The 14,445-nt window shown below is 52.2% G+C and overlaps 1 protein-coding gene across 1 annotated transcript in view; it reads left to right on the forward strand.

Moving 5' to 3' along the window:
* cplane1 (ciliogenesis and planar polarity effector 1) overlaps window positions 1-14,445 on the forward strand; it is a 158,175-nt gene that overhangs the window by 138,268 nt on the left and 5,462 nt on the right. Inside the window, 7 exon segments of the mRNA XM_052019796.1 lie at window positions 408-538; window positions 2,483-2,675; window positions 4,527-4,765; window positions 6,755-6,836; window positions 11,258-11,704; window positions 14,058-14,088; window positions 14,236-14,367. Coding sequence (XP_051875756.1) covers window positions 408-538; window positions 2,483-2,675; window positions 4,527-4,765; window positions 6,755-6,836; window positions 11,258-11,704; window positions 14,058-14,088; window positions 14,236-14,367 — 1,255 coding nt within the window.

Here is a 14,445-nt window from a genome sequence, read left to right on the forward strand (position 1 = left end):
AGGAATTAGGAGCAGGGGCAGGCCACTCTGCCCCTTGAATCTGTACTAGCATGGATGATGCAAGGTGAAAGGACATTGCTCACAGTGTCCAGTGACACATGTATTGCTCCAACTGTGCAAGAAAGGTTCTGTTCCCCGGGATAAAAAAATAATGATTGAAGGCTGCTGGAAATTGTCATTTGGCTAACATGGGCTTCTATTCATCGTGATTGCGGTAGGCTTGCTCTCATTGGTGGATTGTGTTACAAGGCTGGTTCCTATTGGTGGGTAGTAGGTGGAACCTGACTTCTATTGGTGGAGACATTATGTAAGACGTGTTCCTGCTTAGCAGCAGGCCATTAGTGTTTGCCTGGCATCTGTTATTGGAATCATTATTAAAGTCCAACCACCTTCTGTGCTTCTGACAGTAGAGCACCCTCCAATCAATGACCCTCAGCTTCAGGCACTACCTCCAGACGTGTTCGTGAATCTCCGCTTCCCGAGTGAAGTGTGTCCACAGCCTCTGTCCCCACCAGCAAACGGCACAGCACCAGACCAGGTCAGTGCAAACCCCGCAGCACCGGCTCGGGTCAGTGCAAACCCCACAGCACCGGTCCGGGTCAGTGCAGCACCGGTCCGGGTCAGTGCAAACCCCACAACACCGGTCTGGGTCAGTGCAGCACTGGTCCGGGTCAGTGCAAACCCCACAGCACCGGTCCAGGTCAGTGCAGCACCGGTCCGGGTGGGTGTAAGGTCGGGGGTAAGTTTCGTTGCAACATTCACTGCAGGATTGGGGGAGGCAGTTCAGCAGCAACTCTCCCAGCCTTATTTCATGCTGCCCCACAACATCTCTTCTCCCTGGGGTTGGGGATGGCACACGTTTACGGTGGGAGGGGAAAGATCTACAGGGGACCTGAGGGGAACTTTCTCGCACAGAGGGTGGTGGGTCTGAGGAACGAGCTGCCAGAGGAAGTGGTTGAGGCAGGTACAATAACAACGTTCAAAAGACCTATTGAGAGGTACACAGATAGGAAAGGTTTCGAGAGAGCTGGGCCAAACACGGGCAAATGGGACCAGTCAGGCAGCTCCACTCACGTGGCGGAGGCTGTGGGTCACACGTTGACATCAGTGGCCAACCCAGAATCCACAGACCTAGGGTGGGAGTGGTCACCCTCAGTCCTGTGGGGCTGTTGGGGAACATGGTGGGGGTAGGGAATGGGGTGAGGACTGGCGGGGGTGGGGAATGGGGAGAGGGCGGGGGTGGGGAATGGGGAGAGGACTGTGGTGGGGGTGGGGACTGGGGTGGGGTGAGGACTGGGGTGGGGACTGGGGTGGGGTGAGGACTGGGGTGGGGAATAGGGTGGGGAATGGGGACTGGGGTGAGGACTGGGGTGGCGGTGGGGACTGTGGTGGCGGTGGGGAATGGGGTGGGGTGGGGAATGGGGTGGGGTGAGGACTGGGGTGGGGGTGGGGAATGGGGTGGGGAATGGGGTGGGGTGGGGAATGGGGTGGGGAATGGGGTGGGGAATGGGGTGGGGTGGACTGGTGGCGGTGGGGAATGGGGTGGGGTGAGGACTGTGGTGGCGGTGGGGAATGGGGTGGGGTGAGGACTGGGGTGGGGAATGGGGTGGGGTGAGGACTGGGGTGGGGAATGGGTGGGGAATGGGGACTGGGGTGAGGACTGGGGTGGCGGTGGGGACTGTGGTGGCGGTGGGGAATGGGGTGGGGAATGGGGTGGGGTGAGGACTGTGGTGGCGGTGGGGAATGGGGTGGGGAATGGGGTGGGGTGAGGACTGTGGTGGCGGTGGGGAATGGGGTGGGGTGAGGACTGGGGTGGGGAATGGGGTGGGGTGAGGACTGGGGTGGGGAATAGGGTGGGGAATGGGGACTGGGGTGAGGACTGGGGTGGCGGTGGGGACTGTGGTGGGGGTGGGGAATGGGGTGGGGAATGGGGTGGGGTGAGGACTGTGGTGGCGGTGGGGAATGGGGTGGGGAATGGGGTGGGGTGAAGACTGTGGTGGCGGTGGGGAATGGGGTGGGGTGAGGACTGTGGTGGCGGTGGGGAATGGGGTGGGGTGAGGACTGTGGTGGCGGTGGGGAATGGGGTGGGGAATGGGGTGGGGTGAGGACTGTGGTGGCGGTGGGGAATGGGGTGGGGTGAGGACTGTGGTGGCGGTGGGGAATGGGGTGGGGAATGGCGTGGGGTGAAGACTGTGGTGGCGGTGGGGAATGGGGTGGGGTGAGGACTGTGGTGGCGGTGGGGAATGGGGTGGGGTGAGGACTGGGGTGGGGAATGGGGTGGGGTGAGGACTGGGGTGGGGGTGGATACTGTGATTGGGACGTAGGAAGAAGGTGGGGGATCAGGGGGGTGGAGCAGAGGAAGGGGTGGGCGGGTGGTTGAGGTGTGGGGAAGGTTGATGCAGGTAGGGTTGGTGGGTGGGGGATGTGATGGAGGTATTCCTCCTATCCCTGCTCACCCACCTGGATGTGGCTGTGTTCACAGGTGTTGCCCGGTCACAGGTTCCTCACTGTTATCGACATCGATGCTGGCGAGTTACTGAGTGACCTCCCAGCCACCACTGCTGTGACTGAGCTGCTGCCCTCACTGGAAGGTGAAGCCATGTCCGTTCCTGCTCTACACCTGATGGCTGCCTCAGTGACGAATGCTGTTCCACCAGACACCTGCCCACTGCAGGGTGAGCCTACGGCAGTGTATAATGGAGGAGAATGCTCCCTGTGTAGTGGAAAGCAGCAGGTGGGACGGTGCAGGCTGCTGCTGGGTTTGGAAACCAGTGTGTCCTCATCCCTTAGTCCTTCCCTGTCATTGGTATCACCGTGGGGCTCTCAGCTGACCACCTGCCATCACCCCTCACCAACATCCTGAGGGCATCTTCTGCATTGACATCCTTGACCCCTGCAGCATGACTAAAAACCTCTGTCATTGTTCCCACCCCACAACCACCAATCAGATATTGAGGTCTTCCTGACCCTCCCCTCCTCACCCAATATCTCCTCCCTGCTGACAGTACATCTGGGTCACTCATGTTTCCATCGACTTCGCGCTGGTCCTGTGAGGAGCCACAATACAGTAATCCTCAGAGCTGGTTATCAACATCAGAGGAGGATGCTCGTGGGCACATCCTCCCCACATCCAGCCCTGTCAGAATTCCTTGTTTCCTCTTACTCCCTAAGCTCCACTGAATACAGACTTAGTTAACACAATTAAGTTCAAGTTCAATGTTCGTTTGTTCAAGTTCATTGTCACTGGCACACCTACCTGGGGTATAAATGCCATGAAAGTGATCTTCTTGCAGCAGCAGCTCAGTACATTACACACATGACCAACGTAAATTAACATCAACTTAAATTAACATAAATTATACATAACTTACTGTATATGACACAATAAACAAAAAAATCTCTCCCCCTGTACAGCCTTGCCACCCCAGCAATCAGTCTGGCAAATATTTGCACTCAAGTTGCACACAATACTGGTACAATGCAGCAAGGTGCCCTTCCTTGCTCCGTGCTCATACTGAAGCCTGATATACCACTTGCCTTCTCAGCAGTCGCTGCACCCACGTGCTCACTTTCATTGACTGGTGCACAAGGATACCCCTCGTGTTAGTAACACTCTGCCTCTCTGTGTTTCCTGTATCCTCCATGTATCTGACCACTCACTCCACTTGTCTGTTGCCTTGATGACAGTCTACATCTTCCTCACAACTCATCAGCCCACCCCAGTTTTTAGCAGACTTAAGAAATATTATATTCGGTTCCCTCATCCAAATCAGTGAAGATGTCGTGAATAGCTGGGCTCCAAGCACTGATCCCTCCAGTACCTCATTAGTCACTGCTCACCACCCTGAGAAAGTCCCTGCTCTCTGTTGCCTGTCAGTCAGTCAGTTTTCAATCTATGCCAGTGTACTACCCCATTCCCACGTGTGTCAATTTGTGCACACTAACCTCATGTGAGACTTCACTAAAGGCCTGAAAACTGCCATTCTCGACTAGTTCACTCCCTAGGAGAGGATGGTTCTTCAACAAACACCATCTAATACACAGTCCAAGAATTCATCCTCACCATTATTGCTCACTTGTTTTGGCCAGTGTATATGTAAAGTCTCCCTCTATTACGTTTTGCCCTACCCTTTGTACATACAGTACATTGTAATGTCCAGCACTTTGTAAAACCCTACAATACCACACTCGTCGGTAGTCCGATGAGGCAACTCTCATCAATGTTTCCTGCGCCTTGCTGCTTTTGAACTCCACCCAGGCTGATTCTGTGTCTTGTTTTCACTACTGCATCAGTGAGAGTGAATAGATTAATTAATAAGGGTTTGAAAGCATATTGGAATGGAGCAGGTAATTAAGAGTAGAAATATCTGCTTGTCTAGAGGGAAATGGCAGTGTAACCAAATCCCTGTGTGTGGCTTATTCCTGAATGCAGTGAACGGATTGTGTCGATGGTTCCCTGTGGCAGTGAGACCAGGGTGGCAGGGCTTTCTGTCTGCTCCGTGCTCATTATGTCTTCTGGTTTTCAGAGAGTCGACCTGCAGGCTCAGTCCAGTCCGGATGTGAAGATTGGGAGCAGAAGCTGGCTGGGGATGAACTAACACAAAGACTGTTACAGAAGGGTAGCTCCCCTGTATGGACACCTCCCCAAGCCTCTGCCCATGCTGCCCACCAAGTCAGGTCACAGCTGAGTGAGATGGAGCACCAGCTCAGTGCCCTGCAGGACATTGCAGTCAACATGGAGCAGGATTTTGCCAACACCAAGATGGTAAGGAGCTGAGATAATGTGTGCATCTGCTAACCTTGCAGCAGAGCCACACAACAGAGGAGAGGAGGGCCCCTGGAGTAGCAAATGAGCAACCTGACATTCAGAGCTGTGCTTTCACACCCAGTAATCAAAGTCAAAGTCCAGTTTATTGTCATGTGCGCAAGTACACATGTGCACAGGTGCAATGAAAAACTTACTTGCAGCAGTATCACAGGCACAGAGCATCAGAAACACAACCTTCACAAGAAAAACATAAATTAAACAAGAGGAAACTCAATTAGGACAAAAAAAAGTCCATTGTGCTGCAAAGTGGTCAAGATGGTCATAGTGTTGCTATACTGAGGTAGTGACTAGGGTTGTGCTGGTTGATTCAAGAACCGAATGGTTGAAGGGAAGTAGCTGTTCCTGAACCTGGTGGTGTGGGACTTCAGGCTTCTGTACCTCCTGCCCGATGGGAGCTGCGAGAAGATGGCATGGCCAGGATGGTGGATAATACTTTTGATGATAAAGGAGAAACGAGGGACAGGAAAACTCACTGACAAACATATAAGGAGACGCATCCAAAGGCAGGGGTCATCACCAAAGGCCGTGTCCCTATGTGGAGAGGAAGCTGCCCAAGAGGACAGAGATCTGAAATGAGCAGTCGAAGCTACTTATCAGCAGCATGGCTGATCTGTTTGTAATAACAGCTCCACATCTCTGTCTACCTTTGGTAACTTTCCACCCACTTGCTTCTTAAGAATGCCCTGAAAATGTTCAAAGGCTCTGCTAATGTCACCCTTTGCTGGAGTTCCAAGAACAGGACTCACTACCCTCTGAAAGACAAAATTTCAACTCATCTCTGAAATCGTGACCCTGGTTCTAGATTGTCCCACAAGAAACGTCTTCTCTCAGAATCAGATTTATTATCACTGACTTAGATGACGTGAAATTTTGTTGTTTTGTGGCAGCAGTACAGTGCAAAGACATAAAATTACTATAAATTACAAAAATAGTGTAAAAAGAGGAGTAAGATTTCTTTATTAGTCACATGTACATTGAAACACAGTGAAATGTATCTTTTGCATAGAGTGTTCTGGGGGCAGCCCGCAAGTGTCGCCACGCTTCCGGCGCCAACATAGGATGCCCACAACTTCCTAACCCGTATGTTTTTGGAATGTGGGAGGAAACCGGAGCACCCGGAGGAAACCCACGCAGACACGGGTAGAACGTAAAAACTCCTTACAGACAGTAGTGGGAATTGAACCTGGGTTGCTCGTGCTGTAATAGCGTTATGTTAACCACTACACTACCGTGTCTACCCAGTGTTCATGGGTTCAAGATGCATTCACAAATCTGATAGCGGAGGGGAAGAAGCTGTTCCTGAATCGTTGAGTGTGGGTCTTCAGGCTCCTGTACCTCCTCCCTGATGGTGATAACGAGAAAGGGACATGTTGACCCTACGTTCTCTACGTTCACCCTGTTGAGAGCCTCAGGATGTTGTGTGTTTCAGTCAAATCTCCCTTCACTCTTGTCACAGACACAAGCCTTTCTTTTTTTCCATCCACAGCTGCTGCCTGGCCTGAGGAGTATTTCCAGGCTTTTCTGCTTCAAGAGATCAGATGGATTGGGGAATAGTGGGGCTGGAGAAGGCCACAGAGGAAGGGAAGGCAAGGCCAGGGAGCGGGTGTGTACTTGGACGGAGGGGAGGACACAGAAGAGGGAGGCTGGCTGGGTGTGGGATGGAATGAGCACACTTGGAGGTATCACGGCCGTGGCTGAGTGTGATGGGTAGGATATGGTTCCAAGGTTGGGCTTGGGATTTGATAACACACCCCTCCCCTGTGCAGGCTTGGGTGATCTGTGTGGAGTCGGTACTTCAGCCTGACAATAACCAAGCGTGATTCCTTCACCTCCACACCTTACCCAATGCCTGATACTGGTAAACAGGAACTGGCTGCACAGCAGCATTTGCTAACCCACCTAACCAGAGCCTTATCTTCCCAACAGCTGATAAACACCATTGAGCAGCTGGGCTGTGCCATCGATCCACAGGGGCTGGCAGGCTGCTCCGATTCAGCACTGGCACCAGGTAAGCTGGGCTTTTGTAACTGCGTCACAGTGAACAGTGCTGAGCAGCTGCTAACTGCGTCTCAGTCTTGGGATGCGGGGGTGGCGGGGAGATCGTTGCTGCTGATAAAATCAGACTGAGATAAGGACGAGCTGTTACGCTCCCACATCCTCTCCTCCCCCATTTCCTTTTGTTGTTGTGAGTTGTGCATTCTCAGGAACTTGAATTCACCAGTGTTAGCAGACAGGTAACTCAACCACAGCAAAATCCCACCAAACTGCAGCTGAACAAAAACAGTTCATGTAAGGGTGAAAGCTGAATAAACCCTCAGTGCACAGGAAACCCTCCCTGATCTTCCAACAGCACCATGCCACTCTGTCAACACCCAGCTGTATTGGCCAGGGTCAGGGCCATGCCCCTCAAGCAGGGCAGCCCTGCCCAGTACTTACACATAGAAATAGGAGAAGGGGAGGTCATCCGGCCTTTTGATCCTTCTCTACCATTCTCCAAGATCACGGCTGACCTTCTACCTCACTTTCAGCACTATCCCCCTATCCCTTGACTCTAATGTCCACAAGTCTACATGTCTCAGTTCTCAATGTCCTCAGTGACAGCCTCCACACCCTGTGGGATTGGGAATTCCAAAGGTTCACCTCCCTCTGAGTGAAGACGTTTCTCCTCATCTCAGCCCTGAGATGCCAACCCCTGACTCTGTGACCTTGAGGGACTGACGGAGTAAGTGAGGGGAGATGTTCCCCTGGTTGAGCCCAGAACCAGGGCTCAGAAGTGATTCCGCTAAACTCCAGAGAATAGAGGACTACTCCACTCAATTTCTTCTTGTGACCAACCTCCCATCCCCTGGAACCAGTCCGGTGATTCTGCCAACTCCCTCTTTAGCAAGTACGTCCTTCCCTAGGTATGAAGACCAAATCTGCACATTACTCCAGTAGCAGTCTCACCAATGCCCTGAATGTAAACTGATTTTTGTTTGGATCCTAGACACGTAGTTGAAAATGCAACAGGCAGTTCATGAATGTTGTTACTGAACAAAAGCGAAATATATTGTGCTAAAATTGAGTTCTGCTGGAGACAGAATAAATTTCTCTAAACCACCCCATCAAACAGTTTCAGATCAAACACAAAAACCTACAGATGCTTGAAATCCAAAGCAACTTAAAACACACTTTCATTTTTCTGATACTTCTCTACACCATCCCATCACACTGTGAAACTCCCTCTACACCGTCCCATCACACACTCCCAGGGTCAGACACAGTGTGAAGCTTCCTCTTCACTGTCCCATCACACACTCCCAGGGCACGGGTTAGGCACAGAGTAATACTCCCTCTACACCGTCCCATCACACACTCCCAGGGCACGGGTTAGGCACAGAGTAATACTCCCTCTACACTGTCCCATCACACACTCCCAGGGTCAGACACAGTGTGAAGCTTCCTCTTCACCGTCCCATCACATACTCCCAGGGCACGGGTTAGGCACAGAGTAATACTCCCTCTACACCGTCCCATCACACACTCCCAGGGCACGGGTTAGGCACAGAGTAATACTCCCTCTACACTGTCCCATCACACACTCCCAGGGTCAGACACAGTGTGAAGCTTCCTCTTCACCGTCCCATCACACACTCCCAGGGCACGGGTTAGGCACAAAGTAATACTCCCTCTACACTGTCCCATCACACACTCCCAGGGCACGGGTTAGGCACAAAGTAATACTCCCTCTACACTGTCCCATCACACACTCCCAGGGCACGGGTTAGGCACAGAGTAATACTCCCTCTACACTGTCCCATCACACACTCCCAGGGCATGGGTTAGGCACAAAATAATACTCCCTCTACACTGTCCCACCACACTCCCAGGGCTGGGGTAGAGCAGGTAAGATGAGAATAACAAATGTGCAGGGAGGTTGCAGAAATGTGTTAAGGTAAAGGGAGAGACCTTCCTTAATTGGTTTGTTTCCAGACCATTGAGGGGGGGAGCCATTGGTGGATCAGGTTCTGGAGCATGAAGGGGGGAGGTGGGAGTTGTGTCGGTGGGAGAATGTGGGGAGCGGAGATCTACAGTAACAGTGGTGAGTTCAGTTCTGGTCGCCCCATTACAGCAAGGATGTGAGGCTTTGGAGAGGGTGCAGAACAGGTTCACCAGGATGCTGCCTGGATTAGAGGCTATGAGCTATGGGGAGAGGTTGGGCAAACTTGGGTTGTTTTCTCTGGAGCGACAGAGGGTGAGGGGAGATCTGACAGAGGTTTAAAAGATTATGAGAGGCATAGACAGAGTAGACAGCTGGTATATTTTTCCCAAGGTCAAAATATCTAATACCAGAGGGCATGGATTTAAGGTGAGAGGGGGTAATTCAAAGGAGATGTGCAGGGCAAGTTTTTTTACACAGAGAGTGGTGGGTGCCTGGAATGTGCTGCCAGGGGTAGGGGTGGTGTTTAATAGGCTCTTTGATAGCACATGAATGTGCAGGGAAAGGAGGGATATGGACATTGTGTAGCAGAAAGGATTAGTTCAGTTAGAGTCATAGAGCACTACAGCACAGAAACAGGCCCTTCGGCCCATTTAGTCCATGCCGACCTGATCTTCTGCCTAGTCCCATCTACCTGCACCCGGACCATATCCCTCCAAACCGCTCCCATCCGTGTACCTATCCAACCTTCTCTTCAAATGTTACAATTGAACCCACATCCACCACTTCCGCTGACAGCTCGTTCCACACTCGCACCACCCTCTGAGTGAAGAAGTCCCCCCTCAGATTCCCCTTAAATATTTCACCTTTCACCCTAAATCTATGTCCTCTAGTTCTACTCTTACCCAACCTGAGGGGAAAAGCCTGCATGCATTCACCCTATCTATGCCCCTCATAATTTTGTATACCTCTATAAGATCTTCTCTCATTTTCCTGTGCTCCAGGAAATAAAGTCCTAACCTATTCAACCTTTCCCTGTAACTCAGGTCCTCAAATCCTGGAAACATCCGTGTAAATTTCCTTTGCATTCTTTCAAGCTTATTGACCAGAACTGCACACAATACTCCAAATTCAGCCTCACTAACATCTTGTACAACTTCAACATAACCTCCCAACTCCTGTACTCAGTGCCCTGATTTATGAAGGCCAATGTGCCAAAAGCTCTCTTTACAACCCTATCTACCTGTGGTGTCACTTTCAAGGAACTATAGATCTGTATTCTCGGGTCCCTCTGTTCTACCGCACACCTCAGAACCCTACTATTAACTGTGTAAGTCCTACCCTGGTTTGCCCTCGCAAAGTGCAACACCTCACACTTGTCTGCATTAAATTCTATCTGCCATTTTTCAGCCCATTTTCCTAACTGGTCCAGATTACTTTGCAAGCTTTGATAGCCTTCCTCGCTGTCCACTACGCCCCCAATCTTGGTGTCATCCGTAAATTTGCAGATCCAGTTTACCACATTATCATCTAAATCATTAATATAGATGATAAACAACAACGGACTCAGCACCAGTCCCTGCGGCACACCACTAGTCACAGGCCTCCAGTCGGAGAGACAACCATCTACTACCACTCTCTGGCTTCTCCTGCGAAGCCAGATTGGTTAGACATGACCTTCCACGCACAAAGCCATGTTGACTAGCCCTAATCAGGCCCTGCCTATCCAAATACTTGTATATCCTGTCCCTTAGAATATCTTCCGATAATTTACCCACGACTGACGTCAGGTTCATCAGCCTATAATCTCCTGGTTATTCTTAGAGCCTTTCTTGAACAACGGGACAACATTAGCTATCCTCTGTTCCTCCAGCGCCTCACCCGTAGCTAAGGATGTTTTAAATATCTCTGCCAGGGCCCTGCAGTTTCTGCACTAGCCTCCCAGAAGGTCTGAGGGGACACCTTGTCAGGCCCTGGGGATTTATTCACTTTAATTCGCCTCAAGACAGCAAGCATCTCTCCACTTCCGTAATCCGGATACGGTCCATGACCTCACTACTCTTTTGCCTCAGTTCTGTAGTCCCTGTGTCATTCTCCAGAGTAAATACGGATGCAAAAAATTCATTTAAGATCTCCCCCCATCTCTCTCGGCTCCATGCATAGGTGACCACGCTGATCTTCAGAGGACCACTTTTGTCCCTTGCTACCCTTTTGCTCTGAAGCACTTAATTACTATTGTAATTAGCTTGGCACAACATGGTGGGCTGAAGAGTCTGTTCCTGTTCTATGTTCTCACTTTGCTGCCTTCTGGATGTGTTTACTGAACCCCAGCCTTCCACATCCAGGCTCCCTCCATCTGGACCAACTGTAAATGTCCTGATGCAGGGTTTTGAGCTGAAATGTTGATGATTCCTCTCCCCCCCATAGATGCTGCTCGACCCGCTGAGTTCCTCCAGCAGACTGTGTGTGTGTTCTTTCACCCTCCCGCTTCCCACTTTGTTTTGTGACAGATCTGTCCCAACTGTGTGTTCCTACTGAGGACGGAGCTGCAGACCGGCGTTCCCTGAGAGTGGCCCCTGGATCCTGTGGGTTTGGGGACCCACAGCCCCTGTCTCCCCTGCCTTTCACTGCCTGGCAGGCAGTCGAGGACCGGCACGAGCCACAGCTGACCGCTGGATGGTGTGAACGCTTGGGCTCACGCCAAAACTCTCCCGTATGTGCCACTGCCGAGGACTGCTGTTACCCGAGGGTACTTGCCGCTGCAGCTGCCCTTGGATCCGGAGGGTGTGAGGGCTCACCCTGTCTCAGGGCACGGCCTGGGTTTACCGAGGAGGAACCCAAGCCGGTCTGTTACCCGAAGGTGGTGATCGCTGCAACTCCCGGATCCCACGGGCGAGGAGGATCGGATCTCCGCACACCCCCGCACTTCTCTGCCGATGACACCCCACTGTCTGCCGGTAACCTCAGTCAGAGTGAGGAGGGTGGGGGGCTGCCGAGGGAAGGTGGCGACAGGAGTTCATCAATGTAACGAGGGGAGAAAGGGGAATCTCAGCCGCCGGCTGGAATTGGCACAAACCCCAGATGAGGGGGCAGGCTTGGGGCACTTGGATTGGTACCTGGAGGGGAGGGGCTTGGAGGGTTCTGGGCTGACGCGGGCTGGCATGGATGCTGCTGTGGTCGGTACAGACTGGATGGGCGGAAAGGCCTGTTTCACCATGTATGACTCTATGAGCTGCAAGGGTGCTGGGTGTGTGCTGGGTCAGAGCTGGGAGGCTCTGATGTGGGTTGGGCAGTGCCTGCTAGCTGTGTAGTGAGCTTGGGCTGCGAGGGTGCTGGATTCATGCTGAGCATGTGAGTCATCGTCACCTGGCACAGAAACAGGCTCTTCGGCCCGCCACGTCTGTGCCGACCATTGTACTGTACTAATCCTAATTACCAGCACCGTCCGTAGCCTTCTGTGCCTTCGTGATCCAAGTGTTTGTTGTGGGTCCCTGTTGGGAGAGCAAGTGTCGCAAGGCTGCTGCGTGTGGGCTGCAAGGCTGTTGGGTGCATGCTGGCAGGAGCTGAGTGTGCTGCATGGTAAGGGAGTTCCAATTTGGGTGAAAGGAAGGGGGCAGTTCGGCACTGGTGTATTCCAGCAGCAGCTGACGGACAGGGAAGGGAAGCAGGTTATACACACCGCAGGGTTGGGTGGGGAGGACGTGTCCAGTGCAGGGAGGAAAATGATCAACAGAATGAAGCAGTAATCAAAAGAAAATGTAGGAAACACCCAGCAGCTCAGATAGCAGTAGAAAGCAAAACCGTTAATGTGTCTGGTCTGGGACTTTTTAGTCAGCACTGGGATAAAGAGAAAACAAGATGTTTTCAGCAGCAGAGAAAGTGGGGAGGGAGCAAGGGAATGTTGCTGATAGGGTGAGACCAAGTGGGTTAATGTAGCAGTTCGAATCAGATTATTGTCCACGTCTGGGGCGGTGCTGCTGGGAACAGGGTGGTGGGTCATGTCCAACAGGTCAGGCTGCACTAGTGGAGAGAGGGAAATGGAACCCAAACGATGCAGACAGAAGTGGCCGATTCTGATACAGACAGAAGGAGAGAGTGAGTTACCTCACGTTGGGGGATTGGATATTGCCCAGGCGGAAGATGCATTGGGCTTCACTGTAACAGTACAGGAGGCCACGGACTGACAGGTCAGAGTGGGTTGGGGAATTAAACAGGCGACAGGCTCACTTCCCCTGCAGCCTCAGTTGATGCAACACCTGTCCTCTCACCTCTGCCCTTCCCAGCCCCAGCGACCAAACAGTCTCTCCAGGTGAAGCAGTGATTCACTTGTACTTCTTCCAGTCCAGTGCACTGCATTCAGTGTTCACACTGTGGTCTCCTCTACACTAGAGAAACCAAACACAGATTGGGTGATTGCTTTGTGGAGCACCTGTGTTCAGTCCACAGGGTGACCCTGAGCTTCCCGTTGCTGCCACTTTAATTCTCCCTCCCACTCCCATTCTGACCTGTCAGTCTGCAGCTTCCTGTACTGAGGTCCAAACACTTGAGGAACGGTACCTCATCTTCAAGACACCAGAGAGTGCAGGTGCTGCAATCTGGAGCAACACACAAAGCGCTGGAGGAACTCTATGGGTCAGGCAGCATCTGTGGAGGGAAGTGGACAGTCGACGTTTCAGGTTGAGACCCTTCATCTGGACCCTCTGTAAATGTTGCCTGCCCTGCTGAGTTCCTCCAGCGTTTTGTGTGTAGCACCCTCGAGTGCCTGGGCTCGTTGCAGCCTGCAGGACTTGGTATCCAATTCTCCAACTTCAGGTAACTCACTCTTTCTGTCTGTCTGCATCAGAAGCGACCCCTTCTGCCTGGCATCATTATAGCTCAGCTATTAGTACAAACCAGTCTGCTGGGCATGTCCCACAGACTTTCCATGCACAGTGTGCTGATAACTGCCCTGTTGACCCATTTGGTCTGCCTCTGTCAGAGACATTCCCTCTCTTCACACCAGGCCACCCCACCTTCTCTGCCAGTGAAAACAAGCTTGTTTCCCTCACTTTCACAGTTCTGATGAAGAGTCCCAGTCCTGAAGCATTCACTGTTCCTCTATCCACAGATGCTGCTTGACCTGCTGAGTGTTTCCAGCACTTCCTGGTAATATTCAGGTTTCCAGTGTCTGTCGCTCTTTGATTAACAGGTCTAGTGGAATGATATAGAGTTGGTTTCTGCAGCGGGAGGTCCTGTTTTAGCCCCGGATACAATTCCCTCTGGATGGGGAATGCAGTGAAGGGTTGTTCACAGTCTCTGCTTCCTTTACAGCTCACCACGGGCCAATTGCAGAAACGGAGAGGTAGGTTCACACCGTCCCAGGGCAGGGTCAGTAGTGGGAGTGGCTCTGCTCGGGTCCTGCGATGGTGTGTTCGTTACCCCCAGTGAGGGTGGGGGGTGGAGGGGTGTTTATCTCCCACCCTCCCTCACTGGTGTCTCCTCTCTGTAGCCCCACGGACGAACGACTGGGTTTGAGCGGACTAAGCGGTGTCAGTGATATCATCGGCGACCTGATCAACGAGGGCAAACTGTCCGCAGAAGCTGTGGGACTAAGTGAGGGACAAGCCCGGCATCTCTCCAGGTGTGTGTGTGTGTCTGTGTGTGTGTGTCTGTGAAAGAGAGGTGTGTGTGTGTGAGGTTTGTGTGATTGTGTCTGTGT

This window comes from Pristis pectinata, chromosome 7, assembly GCF_009764475.1.
Source record: "Pristis pectinata isolate sPriPec2 chromosome 7, sPriPec2.1.pri, whole genome shotgun sequence".
In the NCBI taxonomy this organism is placed as follows: Eukaryota; Metazoa; Chordata; class Chondrichthyes; order Rhinopristiformes; family Pristidae; genus Pristis; species Pristis pectinata.